This window comes from Uloborus diversus, chromosome 9 (genome assembly GCF_026930045.1).
Source record: "Uloborus diversus isolate 005 chromosome 9, Udiv.v.3.1, whole genome shotgun sequence".
Taxonomy (NCBI): Eukaryota; Metazoa; Arthropoda; class Arachnida; order Araneae; family Uloboridae; genus Uloborus; species Uloborus diversus.
This window is the reverse complement of record NC_072739.1, coordinates 132,001,784-132,028,314: the sequence shown is the minus strand read 5'-3', so window position 1 is coordinate 132,028,314 and position 26,531 is coordinate 132,001,784. Positions and strand designations below refer to the sequence as shown.

Here is a 26,531-nt window from a genome sequence, read left to right as displayed (position 1 = left end):
ACTTTTTGAAAATTCAGGATACCTTCTTGGGTTGTAAAGTCACACCAATTTGAGGGAATACTGTAGCACCTCCTGCATCAACATCGCTCATCTGAAATAATTGAAAAATACACATTAGATACACATAATAAATATGATTTAAAAATAAAAATAGAATTTTTCTGCATTAGCCTTCAAAATTGGAAAAAAATATTTTGGCAAAAATACGGTTTTCAAGTTGTACACATAACAATTCATCACCAATACATACATGCACCTTGGACCCTAAAATGTTCATTCTTAAAGAAGAAAAAAAAACATTGGTAGTTTTACAGCTATGACAAAAAACTTCTCATTTTACTGAGATGTTCCATATCTTTCATGAATGGAAATTTATCAGTCAGGCCATTTTCAAGAAGTCTAATCATGCATTCGTAATTTGTATTATAAAATAACCATGAATTCATTATTTTTATTCAGTTCCTTCATAAAATATGACAGCCTTTTAAGCATTTATAAAAAGCAAACAAAATTTATACTAAAATGTCCTTTTTAATGAATATAATTGATAACTTACTTCTGATAAAATATTTGATCTTTTTATATTGAGGGGAGATCTAAGAGTTTGTATAAAATAGATTTTGTGAAATTTTGGAGCATGTAGGAGTTTTTAAGAACTACAATTAGTTGAATAAAAACTATGTACGTGAAATACACCGCCAGCTCAGTCATTTCCAACCGAGGACTGCAGCACTCATCAGCCCGGCATAGGAAAGTGACTGAGCTGGAGATGGAAAACCTCTTAAGAAATCCAAGAGTGCGAAACAAACTGGTAGCTAATATAGAATTAGCAGACCAGACAAGTGACTGAAGCAATAGTTCGGTTCAACTCAAAGATTGAACGCAAAGCAAGGTATATTACGTTTATAAGTCATAAAAACCCTGATTTGTTCAATTCAAAACAAGGGTTTGGTTGCATGCAGTTCTAAAACACAAATTTACAAAAACTGCACTGCTATTCTCATAACACAAAACCTATAAATATTTTTTCTGTCTAATTACGTTTACTGTAAGATAAATAACTAAAAGCTTCAAACTTATGTTTTATAATAATGAGGTCGAAGGGTTTCTCCTTTTATCAAGACACTAAGCTTTAGTCTTGGTAGGATAGATTATCAATTTTCCCTCTCCTAATATATTAATAATAATGTTTCCTCATTTTTATTGTCAGGATTTTTTCTTTTTTTTTGTATAGGATTCTTCCATAAGTGAGATGAAAAGTTCTTTCTGTAATTACCACTCTGCTCTTAGCCCGTAGAAATGTTCCTTCCATGAAATATTAGAACTCTTCCATGAGTCAGAATAAATGTTCTTTCTGAAATTAGAATTCTACCTTTAATCAGGAGAAATGTTCCTTCAGCAACTAAAATTTTACCCTTAGCCAAGGAGAATGTTCCTTCAGTAAATTAATAGAATTCTTCCATAAGTCAGAATAAATATTCTTTCTGAAATTAGAATTCTACCTTTAATCAGGAGAAATGCTCTTTCTGTAACTAAAATTTTACCTTTAGCCAGACAAAATGCTCATTTCTGTATATTACCGTAGACCTTCGTTTTACGGAGGGGGGGGGGGGGGAGGTTAGGTTCGATGGAAATACTGCGTAAATCAAAACCCTGTAAATTAAGACTTAATAGTAATGTTAAAATAGGGGTTAAGTTTCATCGATGAAAAAAAACAACTTAATTCTAGCGCTAGATAAATATATATATACCGTATTTTCGGGAGTAAGCACTGCACCCAGTGTAAGAGCCACATCAAGATATATTCTCAAGGAAAAAATTTTTGATGTATGGGCCGCACTCAGTATAAGCGCCGTACCCACCATAGACACCGAGCCCAACATGAAACAACTTAAAAGCACAATTAGTAGTAAAGAAAGCTGGAATAAAATGCAAATGAAAGAAATATTTTAAATTAACAAAACTATATGTACTTTACTGTAAATATAATTTTTTTTGCCTTGAGAGGAGACATTCGTTGGTTATCCAGAGCGAGGAACGCGGACCCTTCTTATCAATGCCTTGACTATGTCACACTCTCTAGCCCAGGACAAAAATATCGATCGACGTAGGACCGACATAGGTCGACGTTCGAATATCGAACAATAAAGAATAACGTTCTTGAAATATACAGAACTATGTTGAAGTATATTTTCTTGCTGAGTTTAATAAGTAGAGATTTAAAAAGTCATTTTTGCTGTTTATTTCGACGTTTGAAATCAATCATTATTAAATGTGCTTAGATAGTAACATTGTTATTCATACAGAAATCAGAAGCAAAATGAAAAATTGCAAACATCGAAAACCGTTGTTTTATGTAAGAAAAAATATTGAAACCACCGACGTGACTGACGTACCTTTTAACGTTGATCGTTATGCCATGCTAACTGTAAGCAGCAGGACGATATGGTGCCATCTATCAGCAGCATTTTCATTATTTTTTAAAAACTTGGATTTTTTTTCCTTGCAAAAAAAAAAAAAAAACTATCTGCCGCACCCATTATATGCGCCGCACCAGAAATTTTTTTGCTTTTTTTCTTGTATACGCCACGGCTCTTATTCCTAAAAATTCGGTAATAAGTTTAATTTGTACTTCTTCCAGAACATATGCACAAATAGGTAAAGAAAATGTGAATTAAGAAGGTAGTGTTTATAAAAAAGGGCAGGTTATGGTATTCTTTTGGCAGTCACTAGTTATTTTTCTTTAGTTAATAAAAGGAAATTAATGCATCCATGATCGTACACATGATCTGATCACCCGCCACATTTCCATGACTGACAGGATCTTCCTTCAAGATCATTTGACATTATCAAGCAATGGCTCAAAATTTTCAATGTGAAAGGCTTTTGGTATGTGTGATCTATGTTGGTATCCTCGTTGGTTTTGTTCTCCTTTGCTACTTCTAAAAGTTTTTCTTCCTAAGAGCTCTGAATTGCGTGAGTTTATTAACTTTACTTCTGGAAAAAGCTCTGGAACCAACTGCAAAAAATGTCCTCAGTGACCCAAACTTGCTTATTAGCACTACAAAATGCAGTTTATCACGTGTTATCTGTAATTTCAGGAGTTTGGATTTGAAAATTTTACCTGTTTGCAATGCCACATCCGCATAAAATAAAAACTCATTTGCATAAAATAATAATAATAATAAAAAAAAGTCAAATCTTTAGCAGCGTTTAATCAAATACGTCGAAAATGAACCCGCGTAAAACGAGGGTCTACTGTAATAGAATTCTTCCATGACTCAGAATAAATATCCTTTCTGGGATTAGAATTCTACCCTTAGTCGGGAGAAATGTTCTTTCTGCAACTACAACTCTCATATCATCATTAAAAACTTCTTATAATCTCTAATTTTCAGGCATTTCCCTCCAGTCACTAATATTCTCTCTCAGTTATTTGAGCTTCTTTAGAAGGTAGGATTCTTATTTAATATTTAGTCAATAGAATTTTTCAATTAGCCATTAGGGTTCCAGTCCGTATTTATAATTTCTTCCACAGTCAACAGTTTTCCCATTAATCAACAGGATTTATTATTTGTGCCACTTTTAACTTTGATTAATTGTTGGATTTTCAAGCAGTTTTTTCTGCACTAATTATAAAAAAGCAGATCATTTATTTAAAAAAAAAGGATGTAATATTATTAATGCATTCTGTGCCTGAAATTTCAAATATGGTACGAAATAATCACCACAGACATAAAAAAGCAAGCAAATCTAAATGATTAAAAAGATTTCACTCACATAAAGCAACCAAGTAGCAATTCTGTTTCCTGTTCCAAGACTCTGAAATGCATTCTTTTCTTCTCTCTGAAATACAAAGACATCAAACACTTTACAAAAATAAACATAAGACAAATTTTATGAATTTCAGTAAACATTAAAAAGAATTTCCTTGTACTTTGAAGAGGAAAAAAAAGATATTTTGTCCTTCTTTATACATATAATTTTTACTTTATCTTATCATTTTTGTATAGTTGCATTTAAAGCTTCATCACTATAAATAAGGACTTCATGAACGTTCAAATGGCGGGAAGGGGAGGGGGGGGGAACAGAGGTTGGCTTGAGCTTCCATCTTGGCATTAACACTGTTACTAACTTGCACATGAATATCAAAGCATTTCAACAAAAGCCATTAATGAATGACATTTATTAAAAATGTCTCTACTTAAATTTTTTTACATAATTTTATTCTGCTTTAAAATAACATTCAGAATTGTAACACTGTACTTTAGATTAAAGATTTGTCCTCAAGCAAAAATATGACTTCCTTATTTTTTTTTTTTTTTTTTTGGAGTTTGAAGAGTTATGCTTCTAAGTCCCACGAAGTATTGTAAAATATGTCCAACATCAACCATAATAAGGACACCAGTAACTTAAAAATCTCCATTACAATACCGACAAAATTCCTAGAAGACACTCGTTATATTAATGACAGATCCAAAAAACCCTCATTGGAATCGGGTAAGAAGGAAGTAAGCAGTAAATAGCTAGAAAGTTTAGAAAAAATCTTTTGAATTCAAGTCTAAACCCCCCCCCCCCCCAAAAAAAAAATCTTTATAGTCCCCACCCCCACTAAAATTACACACATGGGTGCTCACGTTATAAACTGTTATACCGTTACTTATTGTTAGTCTGAAAACTCTTGGATGGACCACTCTACAAGAGTTACAAAACATATTCAACTGATGTTGACGATTAAAGTCTCAGTTCCTGAAAAAAAATTAATTCAGAGTACTATTAGGTGAAAAATAAATACTTTTGTGCTGAGAACTGGAGAAAAACAATGCATTTATAGCACAAATATACAGTAGAAAAATACTGCCGAAAATATATACTGTAGAAAAACTATTATAGCATAAATGTAACAATTGATTAATTGCAAATTTATTGCTAATGTAACATGAAATTTGTTGCTAATTTAGCTATTAGCAGTTTCATTTTGATATCAAAATGTATTTTATAGAACTTTTTGGAGAAATTTATTGCTTAACAGCTTTTTCTGGAAGGGAATCATGCCATTAATTTAGGCCCTGAGTTCCATTTTGTCTTGTTTCTTTTGCTAATTACTATTTTGCTTTTCAAGCTGTCTGCTGTTTATTATTGTTGCTTTTACCTAGGCTTACCAGATTTCTGAAATGTTCAACCACATTTTATTTTGTACATGTTAATATTTGTAAATTACTTTGAACCAGGAATAAAAATTTGAACAGTATTTATGTACTAAGACTTTTTTCAGACTAAGACTTTTTTCAGAATGTCTTTTTTGGTATTAATCTTGTAAAAACCCTCACAAGCTAATGCAATATTTATTTTACAAGTCAATGTTATAAATGACAAAGTAATTATCTAAAATAATTCTTCACAGTTAATTACCGACTTTTTTAACCATCTGTAATGGAATTTAATCTTTTACCGGGACATAAACTAAACCGGCTGGGACACTGTGATTTTGTCTGAAAACCAGAACGTCTGACAAGCCTACTTTTACCAGATGTCTTTACATCCAAAAGCTCACAATTTTTGCATTGAACCACGAAACATATGTATGCAGTAATTCCCATATTTGTGTTATAAATACGTTGGTTTCCTCCAGTTACCATTAGGTGGCTAAAACTGCACACCTAGGCCTGAGAGCATGAGCTTATAAGGCAAATATGCAGAGAACATTTGTATGTCCTAACTGCTGTATAAAGGGGTATTTTTTGGGAACACCCTTTCACTGCTTTTTGAGATAAAAGATGAGAGAACTTTGGAAGCCCAAATTTGACAATTGTATTAGATGTGAAAAAATAAGGCAATTTTTTACTAGTTGGGAAAAATATCCAAGGTTGTTCGCTTTTTACTTCCTTTTACCAAAAAAAGGAAGTATTGTATTCGCGAAAAAATGTTCACTCAAAAATCGATCTTAATTTCCATTTTGCTCATCCTTGAATGAATGTTGAGATTTTTTCTCACTTGACCCCCCATGGATAAGTGTCTAAGAACATATAGACACGCGAAATATCCATTTTCACAATTCCCCCGAGTTAATCACAACGAGTTTTCTCATGACGTCTGTATGTGCGTATGTATGTTGCATAACTCAAGAACGATATTTCATAGAAAGCTGAAATTTGGTTCATAGACTCCTAGAGGGGTCTAGTTGTGCATCTCCTCTTTTGGTTGCATTTGGATGTTTCTAAAGGGGTCTTTTACTCCTTTTTGGGGGGAAATCATTATTAATTTCGATGTAAACTCAAATGGTGTTTCAATTTGGCGGACACTTGGCAATATAATGCCAGTATTTTGGTTGACAAGTTTTGTTGCCAACTTCGACAAATTTGGCAATATTTTTTTTTGTAAATCTGGTTTCAATTTGGCCACTGTTGGTGACATTTAGAGAGTAATAAACTATTGAATCACATTAAAATTGGCCAAAAATGGGAAAATGACAATAAATTGGAGTAAAAGGAAGTCATGTGATGCACATATCAGCTCGTTCTTTTTAGTTTTTAATTAGACTAATTTGTAAAATTTTTTAAAACACTTTTCAATTAATAATAAAAATAATGAAAAAAGAGCAAAATTAAACATTTTGGTGTAACTTTCAAAGAACATAAGGATCTTTCAAGTTAAAGACCTTGATGCAATTTTAAGGACAGAAAGTCTTGGATGTATTTTTTTAAAGAAAATTCAGGGAAAATATGAGCTTGAACAATAAAAAACAAAGTACGAAAGAAAGAATAAGAAAAAAAAAACAACCCTTGCAAAGTCAAAATGAGGTTCATAATGGCCACCAATGCCATAGTTCACCACTTGGAGTTCTTCTGCTGTTGAAACTGTAAGTCCAGTTATATCTTGAACTCTCTTTGACAATTTGGAAACTACTGAACTGTCTTCATTTTTCAACCAGGCACTGGAATTGAGAAGGAAGAAAATTTGAGCAGTAAAATTGAGTTTCTTAAACAGGAAGGAACTTTTACTGAGAAATTTAAAAACTAGTTTGACAGAATAATTTTTAAAATTACAAAGATTATTTAAATTCAACTGTTACTTTACTATGTGAGTATGCATAGTGGTTGTATACATTTTGAAAAATAAGTACAAAACAGGGGAAAAAATCACAACTACAGGTGAAACTTTCATCCAAAGTTGTTTAGTCTCAAATATTAAAAGTCCTACGATGAAATAATAAATTGATGTTAATAAGAAAAATGTAAACATTGAAGTAACATTTGCTTCTCAAGACACAAAATAGTTTGAAATTGAAGTCTAATTTTTATTTAATATTTATGCTTTCAGTCTTGGCCTATGTATCTATATCAAAACTTCTACTGGTACTATTTTCCCAAAATATATTAGATTAATATGATTAAAAAAAAAAAAACTACTGTGGCAGTATTAATTTTTAATTAACGAAACTCTAATAAAAAATTTATTCATGTGTTTATTTTCTAGTTTATACCCAGAGAAAATCAATGTTACTTTGTCTCTCGATACTGACTCTAATAATGCAGTTATGTTCAACTGTTCATTCACTTTGTTGAATTCAGTTACAATTGCAGTAAAAAAATAACATAAAATTAGTTATACCAAGTGAAATTATCTTCTTTGTGAATTTATTAGAACACAAATAAAATGTAATTCCATTTTCCACTATTTTTTTAAGAAAATTTCAATATAAATAAACATAATGTAACATAATTATACACAGAATTCATACTCTATTTGGATGAAAAAAAATCCATGACTTTTTTAAGACTTTTTCATAACTTCAATAAAAATTTTCATGACCTTGTTCATGATCACTGAATCTCAAGCTTGATAATTTTTGGAAATGAGCTTTAGCAAAACATCTACATAAATGCCACAGCCTCATTGAAGCACTTACTCGTAATGGAAAAAAAATATAAGGGTACACTTAAAAAACTAAACTATTCTTAGTTGTGTTCATCATAAATAATTTAAGTAAAGTAAAAATGCAGTGAAACAAAAATTATGATGCTTAAATGTCTAATCTTTTTTATAAACAGGCAGAATGATAATGAATGGGACAAAGGTTGAATGAGTCATCACTAAGTTATAAATTTGCTTCAACAGTTGTCTTTCAGTGTCAACAGTGAATTAAATCATCCAGATAACAGTATTTTGGTTCTTTAAAGCCATAGTTTAGTTCTTTATGTTTCTAAACCAGGTATTTTTTGAAAAAAAAAAAAAAAAAACATTCAGTAATGAATCAATCTTCTGATTCAAAAGTACTTGTTTTATTTACTTATTTGCACACTTTCAAATGCATGTAAATTAATAGATTCAGAAATTCCAGAACACGTTTGATTCCAGACATTGAACGTAGCAGTGGGTCGAATGGTTTAGTTTTGCAGGCCGTATGTTGGGCACTACTGCTTTAGAGTATTAGAATTCCCCTTTTCTGTATTCTATCGCCTGACTAAAGATCTTTACCTTTTAAAACCTTCAACGAATTAAGATAAACTCTGATAAATTTAATATCAGAAAAGGTTTTCTTTTCTGATTCTGAAAAGGTTTCAAAAAGATTCTACTTGGTGTATAAAAATGGACCAACTAGCAAACTTGGACATAAGTAGTTACCTTGGGTCCCACGGAACAAGGCCCTCAGAAAGCAGAACCCCTACATCAGAAATAACATAAGAGTAAACCAGGGGCGGCTCGTCACTATGGGCCGGGTGGGCTTGGCCCACCCAGACAAATTGTGCACAGTTAAATAAATTATTCAAAAATAACGTTTTGTATTTCAGTTAAACAAAAAACAAAGAATTGGGGGCGTGAAACAGATTTTAAATCTTAAGCGCTTTGCATATCGCTAATAAAATATTACAAGTTTTCCATGTGTTAGCGTTCGCGATTGCAAGCTTTGAGAATGATTCTTGGGCCATTTCGAAAGCTGCCCCCTGCCACACCTCCGCTCCTAACCAAACGCAACGATTTAACCAGACACCAAAACGGCAAGTCCGTGTCACCCCGACTCCTGCAGTATGGGCAGCAGCTTCCCTGCCCCTTGGAAAAGCATCTTCACCCAATACCAGTTAGAAGGGCAAAGGAGGGAAATATTTTACGCACGCGTCAATTGTACAAAAAAACAGCTCGGAGGGCAGAAAAAAGCGAGCCCATGTGAATAAAAGAAAGGTTTCTCACTGCTCCGACCCTCTTTTGTCTTTAATCTTAAACGGCTGTTAATATCTGGAAAAGGGATTTACAATTTTATGGATTTATCGCAACTCATGCATATTTTTATTTACTTAATTTTCTGCTTGGAACTAATATGAGCATAATTTTCGAAATTTCTGAATAGAGATTTCATTTTCCAGTAGCACACAGCACAGATTAATTGGTTTTGAATGTGGTGCTAATAAAAGTTCTGAATTTGTCCGAAACTTTTACAAAACAGCTTCAATTGGGTGAGATCTATTCAATTTTCTTCTTTGTTCTGATAAGTGGCTAAAGTACTAATAAGTATTAATCGTAAAATTGGCTTTATTTATTTATTTTCTATGTTAAAGTATTCTGTTGAGCAAAAACTTGAATTATTTCAGTTTGATGCAGTACATCGCTTTAAGTCCTTAAAGGCATAGCGGCTACATTACCTCAAAAATGTCCAAACTATTGATTTTTATTTATTTAAAAACTTCAGGTTGTTTCAAAAATTATGGGAGTTTCAACACTCTAGCTTCGTTATTAAAAAAATTATTGGCTTTAGGTCACTCAAGCAGGTGTGCGTTTTCTCGATGAACTTCTTTTTGAGCAATCACGAATTGCTTCTTCTTTTCACTTGACCATTGAATGACATCCGTCCTTTGATTTTATTTTTCTATGCTTATAATGCAGGTGTCCATGTGCTTTGTTATTAGAATTATTTATTAACGACCCTTCTCGACTTCACACAATCCTTTTTGCATTAAAATAGAATCCAGCACACAACATCCAGCGCATAACATCCAACCCCTGACATTCATTTGAATTTTGACATCTTGAATTCAAATTATGGTTGCGATAAAAGTCATTAGTAGAAACAAGAAACCCAACGAGTAGGGTACTATCGCAATTCGTGATTGAGAAAAGCACAGTTTGAATTCAAGATCTCAAAATTCAAACTTTTTTTTTGTTGTTGTTGTGTGTGTTTCCATGTTATTGTATTAGCTAAGGATTTTTTTATATTAAAGATACAGCTTAAAAGTAATACGTTTTGCAGTCAGTAAAATATATTTAACAAAATTGTGCATTGGGTAAGAACTTTATAAATCATTAAAATGTTAAAAGTTTTGTATATCCTTATCAACAAATTTACTATGGAAGTTTCATGTTTTTTTACATAATTACGACAGAATATTTTTAACTAATAGGATAAGCAAACGAATGCACAGCTTTTTAGAAATGATTATTATTATCATTTAGCAAAAAGATTTCTGAAATATGTGCAAAAACAAAAAAGACCTTATATTTTTTTATAAAGTTGAAATATTCTTAAGTGTTTTGATTTTTTTAATGTACATTAAAAAAAATATTGATTTATCAGTAAACGCATACAAAGATTTCAAAAAAGTACATATTTTATTTTAAAAAAATGAATTAAACTCTGAATTAGATGTGACCAATAGGTATTGTGATGTGGTTCCACACAATAAAACTTAAAGATAATTCTAATTTTGAAAAAGAAGAATATATAGGCAATTAAAGAAACTGTTTGTTTCTAAAAAAATATTGTTACGTTTGTAATTTTCTCTAAGGAAGCATGGCTAAATCGAAATTAATGCTGCTGCGTTATCAACTGATCGTGTTGATATTAAGAGTGTAGTAGTAGTTTGATTAAGGCTGTGTGTTGTTTATTACCAGTTGCATGGGTTGGATGTCTTTAAATTTAGATTGTTTATCTTGAAATTTAAAAGAATAATCAAGTGTATTATTTTTTAAAATCACCGATTTCAACTTTGACGTTTGAAGAGCAGCACAAAATAAAGAAACTGCAAAAGAACCTATTTTATTGCTCAGCATTACTAACTATAGTTCTCTTCATTTTATCTGTATAAATATTATTGTGAAAACTTTATACAGCGGGCCCACCTGTTAAATTAAGGCACGAGCCGCCACTGGAGTAAACTACTACACAAAAGTCAGCAATTTATTAAGGTGGTAAAGAAAAAATACTTTCAATAAAGTTTTTTTTTCCCTTGTGATTATTCATTTTTCTAATGAACAAATATATTATTACTACTATATCGATATGTTACGGCCAAAGTCACGCCATTGCATTGGTGAGATAAGCCATTTCAAAAATTAAGAGAGTACTTTATTAATTACAAGCTGTACCCGCATAACGATGTCCGTGCTAAAAATTTAAAGGAAGGTACTTGAATAAAGGAAAATACTCCCCTCCCATCCCTGATGCAAAATAATAATTTTCTTATACTAAAAAGCATACACGCTTTAAAAAAACCTTTTTAAAAAAATCTGCAATTTAAAATATTTTGCTAAATGAAAACGACATTAAATTACATAAACAGTTACTTTAAAATGTAAAGTAATTAAAAAAGTTTTTTTTACAAACTCGCCAAGTAACCACACTATTGTAAGCCAATCGATTTGCGAGTGAAGTGAACTCTGATCGATTAGCGATACAGTCTTTCTTACGAAAGTGTTTGAACAATAATCCCGCTCTCTCTTCTTCCTTGCCGAAAAAAGAAGGTAATTAAAAACACATTGTATCTAGAACAAAAGGAAAATCTCGCTCTTCTATCCCCTGTAGAAAAAAAAGAATTTAGCTCAAATACGCAACGCATATTATATAAATGATCATTCCGCATCTTCAGGAAGAAAAAGTTTTGAATTAAAATCTGCATTGCCAATACAGTAAGACGAAGAGAGAATAACTAAAATACACACAATCAATTTAACCTAAAATAAATGCAGTAAAACATGCGTGAAAATGTTTGCAAAAAAAAAAAAAAAAAGAATTAAAATCATTGCTATGACAATAAGAACAGCCTTTCCTAAATGTTAAAAAAAAAAAAAAAAATATGCTAAATTTTCTAGATTGCTTTCTCTTCCGAAATATTAATTCATAAAAATTCGAACTGTTTTACAAAGGAAAAAAAACAATACTAAGAATAAATTAAAATAAATATAATGACATTTATGCATAAAATATTAATAAGGACAATTTGAACGGGAATTTTGACAAAAAACGGAATAAAAGAAATGTCTTTAAATAATATTAACAACAAAAATATTTTTTCTTTATATTTGAATTAATGAGCTCTTATAATTGAGGCTTTGCAAAATAATTTTAAAAATTTTGAAATGATATTTCTTGGTACAATGTGATCGAGGGTCTTTAAAATTAGGTCTACAGAGCAGAAAAAGAATGTCGATCATCCATAATTCAATTTACTTTTGCATTCTTGCACTTTACATAATGCATTTATTTAAATGCCAGAAATGAAGAAAAGTTCGGGCTGTGGCCGGTAAGTTTTCAGCAATGTTGGCTAGTTCGTGAATTGGCTGGCCAATTCGCGAACAGGCCGATTTCGGGCTTTGGCCGTAACATATATATACTACTGGGTGCCCAAAGAGATTGGTTTACTCCAAGCTGCAATTAACTAAGTAAGGTTTCATCATGAAAATTTTTCTCAACTAAGAACTTTTAAAGTTTTACAAACTTGTGAATAAAAAAAAAATTAATGTTTCCTACAGACAACTCTGGTAATAAAAATCAAATACCTTTTGCTTATTCTGTAACTGGCAAATTCCAATTTCCCAGACTTGTAATTTTGTACTGTAGCCCTTTTTAACTAAAAAACAAATAAATAGAAAATATAAAACTGATATTACATACATGAAAAAAAAAATCATTTGTTATTGCATAAGATGCTGCAAAGGTAAGCATTTTGTAAATAAATAGTGAAATAAAAATTACATAACATACAAAAATTCATCATTGGTATTTAGAAAATATTTTCGTTTATTTAACACTTTTCATCACAGATCCTCAATCCACAAATCCGAGTTTGATTCATATTACCCAAGAAGATTGAAAAAGGTTGAAAACCAGAATTGCTAAACAAATCAAAGAACATAAGCACTATATCTCTCTTTTTGAACATGGAACTATAGAAGAAAATTAATTAATGTACTTACTTAGAACTCTCATACAAAATCTCTACCTTTGGAGTACTATTTCCACAATCTCATCTTTATTTTGTAGCTAAATTGAAAATTTTTCTTTTCAAAACTCTTTTTGCCTAATATTGTAGAGAAAACTTACAAGTCACTGCATTGAAAAAAAAAAAAAAAAATGGTGTTAACCCATTCTGTGAGCAGTGCTGAAATTATCTATGAGCAAAAAAACTATAGCTTAGGGCCACCGCTTTGTTGGGGGCCCCTAACTTCCGAAAATATTAAAATATTAAATAAATTATTCCATTTCAAGTGCTTGAAAATTTGAGAAAATGCAGTAACAAACCTTGAATTTTGAAATTTCTAAAGAATGCGAGGGGGAGGAGGTAAGTCAAAAATGTGCCAAATTCAGCTACTTGCTACAGCCTGTGTCGAAAAGGTAAACATCATGGTTCTCCCGTTTCTGTAACATTCATTTAAGATACATTTTTGTGACTCACATGCTTCATATCTTGCTAATTATTAAATCCCAAATTCAGTATTTTGGAAATTGTATTTTTATTGCTTGCCATTACCTTATTTCTACTGCACACTATTAATCTATTTTGCATGAAAAAAAAATAGTACACTACCTCTATTCTTTTTCGTTTTCTGCACAATATTTGTAACAGAAATAAAAAATTGTAATTAGAAATCTATATATTTTTTTCAAACTTAAAACAGGAGACAAAGTTAGAACAAATCAAGTATTGAAATGTTAGTGATTGGAAAGTGCAAATGAAGTGCTTTAGGTACTTTTAATTGTTATAGAGTTCTTGAAAATAAGCTTTTTGAAATTCTTTAAAAGAGCTTCAATTTTATTTCTCATCAACTAATCATCATAAACTTCAAATGGCTAGGATGTTACTCTCACGTTACATATTTTCTGAATCTCTGGACCATTTCTTTTAAAGAATTTTATGTATTTTGATCATTTTACATTTAATTCAGTGTAGTATTTGTCGGTGGATTAGGGTGATGATCAAAAATCAACTATACTAAAAAACCGATGTGAGCAAGTGGGGATGCGATGTATTTTCTCCTCCCTCTGTTGCACTACTTTAATGGCTAACTTAAACAGGTGGTCAACATATAGAGGTTGATTTATATGATAGAGGACTAGTGATGTAAAATACCCGGGTATTTATTTTTAGGGGTAAATACCCAGGGTATATACCTGGATAAATACCCAAAATGGGTATTTACCCAGGTATTTATTTCAAAAATTTATATTCAACTAAAATACTTTTCTGTTTGTATTCCACTATGTATATGTAACCGACCACATACAAAACAATAAATTTTTGCCCAAAAATTGTATTTTGATCACATATATTTAAAGAATTATTGTGTGAAACAACTTAGCAATCTAATATGATATTCACATTAAATGTGTTGGGTATACCTACTCAACGATGCTAGCCAAATTTCAGATATAAAAAGCCATTCTACAAAAAGTAAAATGCTTAACTGGTTACAAAAAAAAGCAAACATCCTATTTAAGTTTTAGAATAGTTCATTCTGACAGTTTTTTTTTCCTTTTTGATAAGATTTCATTAAGCCTTTAATAAAAAAAAACATAATACAAAAAATTTTATATTTTTTATCTTTTATTTTATGGTTTATGTTTTAAAAAGAAAATCATCACCTTTTGACACCACCCAAAATTTTTTTGCAAAATGTGCAATTACTAGGGGACTCACCCTTCCCTCGGATGAATACCCAAAAAAAAAAAAAAAAATTTACCTTCCCACCCTACATCAATAATTGCGTGTATTAAAAATAGCTTGAATAAATCTTCATCATGAAGTACCGGGGAGCAAATGCAAATGAGCAAGGCAACAGAAAACAATATTTTGATTTTTTTTTTTTGCTTATTAATGTGAAAACTGTTTTTATATTTGCCACGTTATCACTTAAATTGCAATAAAATAAATAAATAACATCAGTCTTAATAACTTATCAGTTTATTCTTCAAAACATCCCTCATGCTTTCTTTCTTTTTTTTTTTTTTGTTCATTTTGGATATGACTAACATAGATTGATTTTGAAATTCTGAAGTTCATCGTTGAACTGCTTATACTTCTACAATTATGACATTGAAAAGAAAGATTCTTTGTTTCACAATGTATTTCTTTCATAATTTCATCAAGTCTTTCAATAAAAATATTATAAATTGTGTAATACATATGTATGTATCAGTTTTACCAATTATTTCATATTTAGATTTTAAAAAAAAATTCACATTCACTTTTTGCATTTTTTTGTAAAATACCCAGTTTTTGGGTATTTACCCAGGCCTTGGGTAAATACCCGGGTAAATACCCAAAATATATTTACCTACCCACTGGGTATTTACCCAATCCACATCACTATAGAGGACCAATTCTGCACCCAAAAAAAGTGGTCAACTTAGACAGGTGGTCAACTTTACAGGTTTTACTGTACAACTGTAAAGTTTTTATTTGCCTATTTTTTTCCAGATACTTTACTTGCTTTAAAATGTAGAATTTTATATCAAAATTTTCCCAGGGGAAAATCCTCCTGACCCCTAAAATTGAGGCTGTTTCATACTGCATTTGAATGGGTGTCCTTGAATCCCAGGCCATCACAAACACAAGGGAGCGAGCATATATATATATATATATATATATATATATATATATATATATATATATATATATATATATATATATATATATATATATATATATAAATATAAATATATATATATAAAAGGCTTTATGTATCGAAGGAAAAGACACATAGTGAAAAGAAAACTTTAAAAATTGGCCTGTTTTCGCACCAACATTTGTTGTCTGGACAACAAAGGCGGCCAAATGCCTGGATAGCTTAGGGCCCCCATAAGTACAAATCCTGCCCTGTCTGTGAGCAAAACTGTTAAAGCAAAAAGAACTGTATTGTGGGTATGTTCTATACCAGTACTTTTGGGCCTATGAGTCAGTAGTAGAAAAAAAAAATCATGGACTGGTGTTTCTTTTTAGTAAGCATTTCTGGCTGTCAAAAAGCTACTAAATAAGTTAAGATTTTTATTATGATTTTATTTACAGCAATATTTAAACAAAGGCAAAAAAATTACTGCATGCTTTCTCTGTGAATAAATTTTAAATCACGGAATATTTATTATAAGTCAAAAAAAAAAAAATTGTAACATAACAAGGGAAGCATTTGAGCACTCTAGTGTTGTAAATCTTAAAAAAAAAAAAAAAAAAAAAAAAAAAAAAAAAAAAAAAAAAAAAAAAAAAAAAAAAAAAAAAAAAAAAAAAAAAAAAAAAAACTGCAATGTTAAATGGTTCTGTTGGCAAAATTTCAAAGCAAAACGAAATGTTCTGAGCACATGTTCCCATACTATTTTGGGTGTATGAATCAATAAAAAAAAAAAAAAAAATCATACACTGGTGTGTTTCTTTTTCTATAAACATTTTTACAACATTATAAACATTCAATTTTTGTTACTTCAATCTTTTTTTTTCCTTTGGCGAAATAAATATGAAGTTCTGAGAAGCAAAGGGATGTACTGCCTTGCTAAGCACAAAAGTCGAATCTGCACTTTTTATCAAAATTGAGTTACGATCACCAAGTAATTCTTTGTCACATATCTTAGCTAAATACAATGTTTTATGGTCATTTGTGAATGGGAAATATTTTTTTAAAAATTCTGAAAAAGTTGCATTTGTATCAAATACATGGGGGCACACAACTTAAAATGACAATTTCTCATTTTGAACTCAGATGCAGATAGGACTTTTGCGCTTAGCACGGCAGTGTAAGTGCCAAAATTAAAATATATAACCAGCACAAACGGTAGGAAAACCTCTCCTCTGTTTCTGAGCAATAGATAGAATGAGTATCCCTAGTAGAGGCTGCTACACAGAAGGATTTAGGGGGGGGGGGGAGAACAATGAAAGTCTACTCAGATCGAAACTTTAAATGTGTTTTTCTCAAAAAAGTTCACTTCTTCCTTTTGCTTCAAAAGTTCACTTATGTCCCTTTGCTTTCCACTGTCATATATGTTCTAGAAAATTGAAATTCCCAAGTCAATTATTAGTAGGAGAAAAAAAACTAGTACATGAGTAAACTGCAGCAATGGAGGGCCTGCTTTAATTTTATTTGTTATACAAAACTTAAGCAAAATTAAGGCATTTTTAAAAGCTGCAGAAACTACAGGATATTGAACCTTTTTCAATTAAAATTATTGAATGGATCACATCATGCAGAACTTAACTTGTAAAAAATTCCAAGTTGAAGCGGAGGGATAATAATATAGGTAGAACAGGGAAATGAAGCAGCTTTAAGATGAAATGTCCATTGATGGAATTACTTGAACCCCAGGATTTTACCAGAACAAATATTCCTATATTTAAAAACAATGTTCAACTGTCCTACATGGCCCTAGTTTGGGAAGACTCGCTTACTGTAACACTGTGCTTTCAAGAAAATATTTTTTTCACTGAATAAGCAAGAAGGAGTACTACATTACAGATTGAAACATATAAATTTAGAACACATCTTACCCGGGGTTGTGCTAGCTGTTTTATAGTTTCAATTTCTTTATCAGAAATGACGTCATGAAACAGCATTATTTTTGGTGCCTTAAACACTTCTTCCTTTTTGACGGGATGGAGAATATAATAAGGATTCCCATTCGTAAAGTACTCGCATTTCAGGTCTTTACTTTCAGCAAAATTCTAAAACAGAAATCAAGAATGTTCAAATTGCAACTAAGAAATAGTTAAAAGGTGTTTAAGATGCTGATTATGTCACTATTATTTACATTGAAATCCTGTTATAACAAACCTCAAGGAACGCAAAAGTTTTTCGGTTTAGAGGGAATTTTGTCGTAATGAAAATCAAGCAATATAATGGATCGGGACTAGGGTTTCCAATCCCGAAATCCTGATCCCGTATCCAGCAGAATATTTAGTGGTATTTTGCTCTCAATCTCGCAGAATTTCTAATCCCAAAATTTTTTTCATGCAAACGTTTTCATAGGTTTTGCCGCTCATAAAACGACTGTTTTCACAAGTATCATCTGAAGTTTGAATTATCTTCTTCGTATGTCTGCAAGATAAAACAAGAACAACTTTGTGTCCCATATGATCAAGGGTGGACTTACCATTTAAGAACACAATAAAAATAGAGTACATTTTCCTGAGAACAGAGTAATGGTATTCGCCTTTGAGGTTTCAGTTTTCATACATTCAGCAATTGAGAAAATGCTTAAAATTTAAAAGCATTTTCGAAAACCATCACTGAAATTAAAATCCAATAAATTACGCTTTTAAAAAAATAGAGAAAGTGCATCACAGATTCCAAACCCTGTTGGAATAGCCTGAATGCAATGTTGGAGCACTTCTGTAAGCTTAAGGAATGCACTCAAAACCATTAAGTTATGAAAAGTGCACTCCAAAGAAGAAAACAATGAAAAACCGGACATATATTCGGCTTTACTTTGAAAGGGGCGATAGAAACACAGGATGACTCGAATGACCATTCAGTAAGTTAAGCTGCTCATGTTTTTGAATTCATTTTTAAAGTGAAAGGTAAAATTAGCAAAGTTAAGTATCCAAAATACTTTACTGAGACTGCGACTTGGTCAAACCAAGTAGCTTTCACCACTTGCTGTAATGAATCAAATTCACTGAGACCAATGTTAATGAAGCAACAAGGGTTTTATTATCCAAGTTAAATTGGAAACAGCAAAACACATATCCAATGGACATATTTTTGAAAGAAATTTGCAGTTCTTGAGCAAAAACCAAGCATAAGAAAAAAAAAACCTAGTTCAGAAGGCGATGAAGTAAATGGCGATTTTTTTTCTAAATGTCCACAATTATTTAACTTCAGTGAAACCAACTGCAGTGGAACCACAGTACGTGTTTTTATTAAGTGCATTATTTTTTGAACAAAAATCCTTTCGATCCCATTCGAACGGCACTCATGCTTACCAAACGATAATTGCTTACTAGGATTTGACTTTTTTGTGTTCTACAATTGGTGCACGTAACTCAAGGAGACTAGTAATAAAAGCAGTCTTTCCTAAAAGGCACAACTTTTTCTATGTGACATTAAAACTTAATTTTTAGAAGAATAAAGTCAATCCTGCGGGATCCCACAGGGTTGGCTCCTTACAATCCCCAAATCCTGCGGGACTGAATTTCGTGCGGGATTGGAAACTCTAATCGGGGACTGAAAATTTATTTTGTTGAAACAGATACTGCGTTCTAACATGATTTCGCTGTATTAACCTTTAATTACTATACATGCAGCAAGACACAAGCATTCTTGAAACATTAAGTAACAGATAACAATAAATTCATATATATATATGCCCAGGGCCATCCCGAAGGGGGGGTAAACGGGGCAATCGCCCCGGGCACCACGAAACGAGGGGGCGCTGCAAGGCGCCCCTCGTTTCGACGTAACACAACAACATTCACACGAAATGAGGGGCGCCTTGCGGTGCCTCTGTTCGTATAAAATGCCCTGATTGTATAAAATTCATTTCAGGTATCATAGATACGCAGCCATAGACACAAAAAATAAAGAATCACTGCAATGGTTCTCTATTTTGTTCTGCACTAAAATATTCCTGTCTCTCAGTCTCCAAAGCATTCGTTTCCTTTGTATCATTGAAACAGATACAACTTCTGAGAATATAACTAATTAGAATCAAACAAAAGGCACTTCTCTTTTGTCTAGTTCTCACCAAATTTGCTTGAATTCTGCCCTTACATGCAGTGACGTAACGAGAAAATTTTTTTAAGAGGTCACTTTGAAGAAAAAAAAAGTTTTTTTTTTCATTGATCGGATAGGAAAAAATGTCAAAAGGTGTCCGATCAAAATTTTGAAACTTTTAGTTTTAAAAACGCAGTTTTTGCCTTAAAACGCGATTATAGGCTATGTTTATTGACGTTAGGGTAAGGGAGGGAGTTCAGAGACTGTTTCCGATCGATTATTTTTTTAAATAGATTAAAATCAATTCCTTCTCCCCCTAAAGTTTTCGAAATTGAAGTTTCAAAAACGCAGCTTTAGACAAACTTTGAAGATGTGATAGATAGGAGGATCTGGAGCATCTCCCAGGAAAATTGTTCAAAATTATGGTCAAAAAATTTAAGCAGTGTTTTACTTTCAGGAGCTATCCCACTTCAATTTTTTGTAAGTGTTGTTTGAAAAACCTATTGCTTGTGATATTAAAGAAAGGCGGCATGGGGGCGAATATTTTCTTAAACTCAATTCTTCAAAGCAATTTGTAAGGCCATATTTTGTTATATTAGGGCCAGTGATTTTTCGAAATTAGAGTTCCAAAAACGCAATTCTGAGCGATTTTCGGTGTTGCTGAGTATTTGTGGGCATCTCCCTAAAACTTACAAATATTTGATGCAAAAGAATAACATCTTTGTTTACAACATATAAGAAAGCTGATATTAATAATTGGTACAAGTAAAACCAAAAAATCTTGAAAAGAATCATTGGATGAGTTCAGATCGAAATTTAACTTTGATTTAATTTACTTCGATAAATACATTTTCTCTTTATAATCAGCAAATTATATTCGTGTTCTTAGTTTGATCAATATGAATAACCAATTCAGTTTTAATTGTTTGTTTTTTATCTAGTGGGATAACATTTTACTGGATAAATATTTGGATTTTTAGCATTTCCGTTTTTCGAAAAAATTTTTGGGGCATTAATGTTTCATAAATATCAAAAACAGATTCATTGCTTGTGTTTTAATTTGTATTATGCATAGCCCTTTGATTGTTCTGTTAATCAATATGTAAAATATTCAAGTATGTACTATGCACTGATGTTATAACTAACTTGATTTTTCTGTGTGTATGGGGGGGGGGGCGCCAGGAAACTTTCGCTCCGGGCGCCGTCAGCTCTTCGGACAGCCCTGTATATGCCACAGGTACAAAAAATTCACCACAAATGTATCAACGTAATAGATAATAACAATAATGTCTATAAAGCAAAAAAAAAATCAAATTACAGTGACCTCTCACTTATATGCCACAAAACCTAAAAACTGTCACGTAATCAGTGTCATAGTCTGTGAGGATACAAAAGATTCTCAATACGTTATGTCAATGCTTTCCGCTTGACCACGACTTTTAGGAACGTCAAACCTTTTCGCATGTAACCTGTTCTCCCTTCTCGATGTCAATCACGAGACTAACTGCACACCTAATTGCACACTTGCGCGAAAAAAATGCATTCTTGGAAACATTTTGAATAGGAATAGTGTGTAAAAGCATTCCAACAGACATCAAGAAGGGTACAAATCTTCCGATAAGCAAAGTGTGGATAGGCAATTTAACTAAAACTTGAAAAAATTTTATCGCGCATAAGTGAAAGGTGCACTTTAGGTCTCGCATATAAATGAACAAGAGTTAACATTGTTTTCCTATATCGCTGACCGGGCCCGTGAGAAAAACGCGTATAACAGAGAGATCACTGTATTGTAAACCAAGAGCAATACAGTAAAATCTGTCTATACTGATATTTTCCTTGATCCCAGCAAAATGTCAGCATAAATAATCAACTGTCTATAACAATAACCTGGCTATAACAATATTTTGGTAGGTCCCAACAGTATCGTTGTAGACAGGTTTTACTGTAATGGCAATTTTTTGCATCATAAATATTGTTATTACTTCATACTTCTGAATTTAGGCCAGTCCATGCCTAAACTACAAACATGTCTTTTCTTAAAAAACATACCAAAAATTGAAATACGAAAGCGAAGAAAAATTAAAAAACTGCAATCAGACTTTTAACATTTGATCTTATGAGGATGAAAAATACCGCCAAGCAATTAAAATGGGTGGAATATATTACACCCAAGTCATAGAAAAGTGAAATAGTAATAACTTTCACTCTGGTAAAGCTGCCTTGTGTTTGAACAATGACATTTATTTTCTAATTTGCTTGTGGTTCTATCATTTGTTCTGTGCAAGGGCCTTTTTTTTTCTTGTGCCATTTTATTTTTTGTTTAAGGCTTATGCAGCAAATTTAATGTTTAGGTGATACTGTTTACAGAGATATCTATAACATCAAGAATGTCAACCTACTATTTCAAGAACATATATAGAAATTTACTTTGAGAGGGGCTAAAGCCAAATATGAGAAATTTCCGAATTTAAGGTTTGAAAAATATTAAATTTTATTTTGATAGAAACCAGAGCTCCTTTGTTTTCTCTTTAAATATGCTCATGTACCATTTTGTTTTGGCAAAGGAGCAATAAACCTTCAAAACTATTTTTTCTTAAAACTGGGGCTCAGAATGTTGTTCTTTGCTTGAGAAAGGTTGACCGCAAAGGATTATTTCAATGTTTTTGAAAGACAAAACAGCAAGAATATAGCAATAATCTTATAACTTTGTACTTTAGTAACATTGAATTTATCATTTATTTCTGCTGCAGAAGGGCAAACATTTTAAGAATTTTAATGCAATGAAAAAATGTATTATAGTTGAGTAATCATTCTAAATTTAAAAAAGAAAAAAAAAGACTTTGTTAATTTTAGCAATCACACTCTGTAGTTATCACACACACACACATACAAAAAAAAAAGGCCTGGTAATTGTTTTAAGAAAATTTGAGTTAATTTCAGCAACCACATCAGTAGCAGTGCAACCATGAGAAAGATCATAAAAACATAGAAAATAAAATGATGCAGACATTAAACAAAAAACACATTGCTTAAAATCTTAATAGATTTAAAAAAAAAAGAAAAAAACTAGTACCCATTAGAATTTGTGACAAAAAAACAGTCTCGGCCAATTTTAGCAGTCATTCTTTCATAATGTATACATAAAAACCCATTTAAAAAAGCAATAATACATAAAAAACAAGCTTCAGTAAATATTTGAAACTCAAAAAGGAAAAAAAAAGTCTAGGCCAATTTTAGCAACCATTCTTTAGTAATATAGGGGGAAAACAGTTGAAATAAAAATAATACATAAAGAAAAAACAACCCTCAGTAACTATTTGATAATTTTAAACAGCAAAAAAAGTCTGGGCCAAGTTCGTCAACTACACTTATTAGTAAGTAAGGAAAAAAAAACATTAAAATTAGAACATATAAGGTAGTAAGAAGCAAAGGGATGCAAGTGGCAAAATTAAAAATTTGGAGCTAACCAGTACAAATGGTAGAGGAACCCCTCATCTGTCTTGTGGCAAGAGGTAGTACTAGTAGCCCTGGTAGGTGCTGCTGTACAGCGTAATTCAGAAAAAAATCAATGAAAGACTACCTGGGACGTAGTCTTTATACGTGTTTTACTCAAAACCAAATGTTCACTTACATTAATTTGCTTCTCACTGCCTCATATACTATTTTCAGAAAAAAAAACATAGACGTAATGAATCAATCAACCAACGTTTTGATGCACAAAAATTGCAAATTAATGCAAACACTTGTTTTGGTGTTACAAGAAATACCTTTTTCAATGCACAGAAGTGTGAGCTGTTGGATGAAAAGTCATCCGAGGACAGGAAGAAAAGCTTTCTCAGATGACTTTTCATCCAAAAGCTCACACTTCTTTGCATCGTAAAAAATGTTCCTTGTAACACCAAAACACGTGTCTGCAGTAATTTTCAATTTTTGTGCATCAAAACGTTGGTTAATTGATTCATTTAATTTTCAAGCACAAAGGTATTTGTTATATAAATATAATGTATATATATATAAAGGTGACGGTGTTTCTTTGTTTGTACCCGATGGCCAGAAGTCCTCATAGCACCTACAGCTCTGAAACAGCTCGAAAGTACCCCGGGGGTCCGCACCTCGAGGCCCGAATTCTAAATTTCGAATTAGTTTTTTTCTAATTAACTAATTAAGCTAAATCTTGGCTAATTAGGGGGTAAAAAATCCCCCCCACCCCCAAACAGTATATATCGTTGAAAAGGGTTTTCCTTCCCAAGCAAGATGATGTTTGTTCCATTTTTCTCAATTAGTTAGAGCAGGAGATATAAGCGATCCTAATTGAACCAATTTTCAAGGCTTCTCTTTCGAGAAATTGCTATAACACTAGGTCCACTTTCCAGACAATTTTCAACTATAACACTAGGTCCATTTTGCAGACAATTTTTCAATTACTTTCTTTTAAAACATTTTGGAGGAAGTTGCCTTTGTTGTTTATGAATATTTTACTGTTATTACTTTATTTTAAATTCATTGCGCATACGTTAATTGATTTTCTTTTTAATTAGAAAGTCGCTTGGTGAATTTGGGGATGAATTGTGGAGTTTTTCACATTTGAAAGCTTTTGCAAATGTAATTTTTATGTAATGTGTTTTTCTTTAATTCAACGGATTTTCTTTAAATTTTTAGCACAGGCATCGCTGTGTGGGTACTGCTATTGGTTTATATAATTTAAGTCACAAAAACACCTTACTGTAATTATCTCTGATCTGCAGAGCTTCTCATACTGCTCCCTCTCTGAAACATCACTCTCTGTGGTTGAAGATTCAGAATAGTTTGAATCACCGTCCAGAGGGGTGTCACCATCATCTCCTCGCTTCATGTGAGCAGCATTGCGTATGGCATCTTCGTAGTACACTTTATTTCCCAGGGCTCGGGGATGATCAGGGACTTGTAGAAGAGAAAGCAAAATAATAGAAAGTATAAAGAATCCCATCGCTTAAAAGCGATAAAAGGTTTAAGATGCAAAAATAAAAAATGCAGGTTTTTGTTTCAGGGATACAAAGAAAAGAAAACTTTTACAAAAATTATGTTTTTATTTAAAAAAAAACCAAACCACATAACCATGAGAAAAAATAATGATGAGATGAAAAGTGATTTGATTCATATTTCCATTTTCATTGCATAAAACTCAGAAGAATGAAGTCCTTTATTAAAATTTACATTGTACCGTAAAACATATACAATAGAGTCTCGAAAGTCCAAGTCTCAAAAGTCCGAGGTTCCGTTTAATTCGAGGTGCCTTATTTATATTTTAAAGTTTCCTTTTAATTGCTAAATATTTTGAATTAAAAAATACAAAATTGGAATATTTTGCTATTGTAAAATTTACGTAGGCTAAAGTAATTAATAGGTAGTAAAAAAGATCTTAAAATTAACATTGTTTCGGAACAAAGAATGAGAAAATAGCTCTTTTGGAACATCCGATTGTAATCAACATAAGTGCATAACCTGACATTGGACGAGTCGTATCTATATGAAATTTTAACATTCTATGACTAACAGTTTTTGTGTTACTTGCATTAGTTACATACATTCATACAAATGTCATGACAAAAATTTCCTATCAAAATGGATTCGTTGAGAGTCAAACTGCATTTGTTGATCACCTACAAGTTTCTACAGAAAAAACATTAAGACACCAAGAAAAAATCTAATCCAAATTCGTTTTAGGTTGAAATTTAAACGGAAATTTATGTTGAAATTAGTGATAAATTTTCGTGAAGACATGATACCTTTTTGTTGTACATAGGCAGTAAAAGGTGCTCATACTAATGTCCTCCGAATAGTATTTAATTATAACCGTTAAGAATTTTTCGGATAATCCATGGTGGAGTGAGCCCCAATTCTCGGATTTTTGAGATTCTACTGTATATGGGTACATTCTTCAAAAAGTGTCACTTATCTGTCACATGCCTTTTACAGTAAATACTTAAAGGAAAAATTCATTTAACAATGGTTTTTAATTTCATCAAAAATATATCTATTCAAACCTGCCAACATTTTTTTAATAATAATTTTTATTTTAGTATATTTTTGGTTCACAACATGTGAATTCTAACCTCCGTGGCATGTCACACACTTTGTGTGACTGTTTTTGCTTAATAACTTGTTTAATTAAAAGTATATACTTATTTATTATTCCTTTCACAAGTGTCTCAAATACTAATTGTTCAAGCATATTTAATTTTTTAATATTGTGTTTTAGTTCGTTTTAGTAGGACAAGGAGTCATGTCACACAATAAATTCTCACCTCCATTACCTTAAACACAAAATTCCATTCTTCATTAACACGTGGCAGTAATGACATCAAATTTTATTTTCCACTAGAGGACCCTACAGACGTTGTCCTGTTCAAACTTTGTAAATTGAAAAGTTAAAAAATTTCAATAAACTATCAAGTGTTTGAACCGTTCTTTTGAAAAAGATAAGTGAAAAAAATTTTTTTTAATCTGCTATGGTGTCAGAATGCATATATTTATTACAACTTGATTTATTTAAATCTAACTGAGCAGTTGTTTTATTAACTATTTTTCTCTCGTACTTGATGACTTGTTCCTTCAGCCATACACAAAGAATAAAAAGCGTCCTCAGATAT

The 26,531-nt window shown here is 31.6% G+C and overlaps 1 protein-coding gene across 1 annotated transcript in view; it reads right to left on the bottom strand.

Annotated features, from left to right (window-relative positions):
- Positions 1 to 26,531, bottom strand: part of LOC129229370 (prolyl 4-hydroxylase subunit alpha-1-like) — a 70,912-nt gene that overhangs the window by 4,974 nt on the left and 39,407 nt on the right. Inside the window, exons 6-11 of the mRNA XM_054863663.1 lie at positions 24,626 to 24,822; positions 17,739 to 17,912; positions 12,769 to 12,839; positions 6,781 to 6,934; positions 3,781 to 3,846; positions 23 to 91 (exon numbers count right to left, since the gene is read on the bottom strand). Coding sequence (XP_054719638.1) covers positions 23 to 91; positions 3,781 to 3,846; positions 6,781 to 6,934; positions 12,769 to 12,839; positions 17,739 to 17,912; positions 24,626 to 24,822 — 731 coding nt within the window. The remainder of the gene's footprint in view (positions 1 to 22; positions 92 to 3,780; positions 3,847 to 6,780; positions 6,935 to 12,768; positions 12,840 to 17,738; positions 17,913 to 24,625; positions 24,823 to 26,531) is intronic.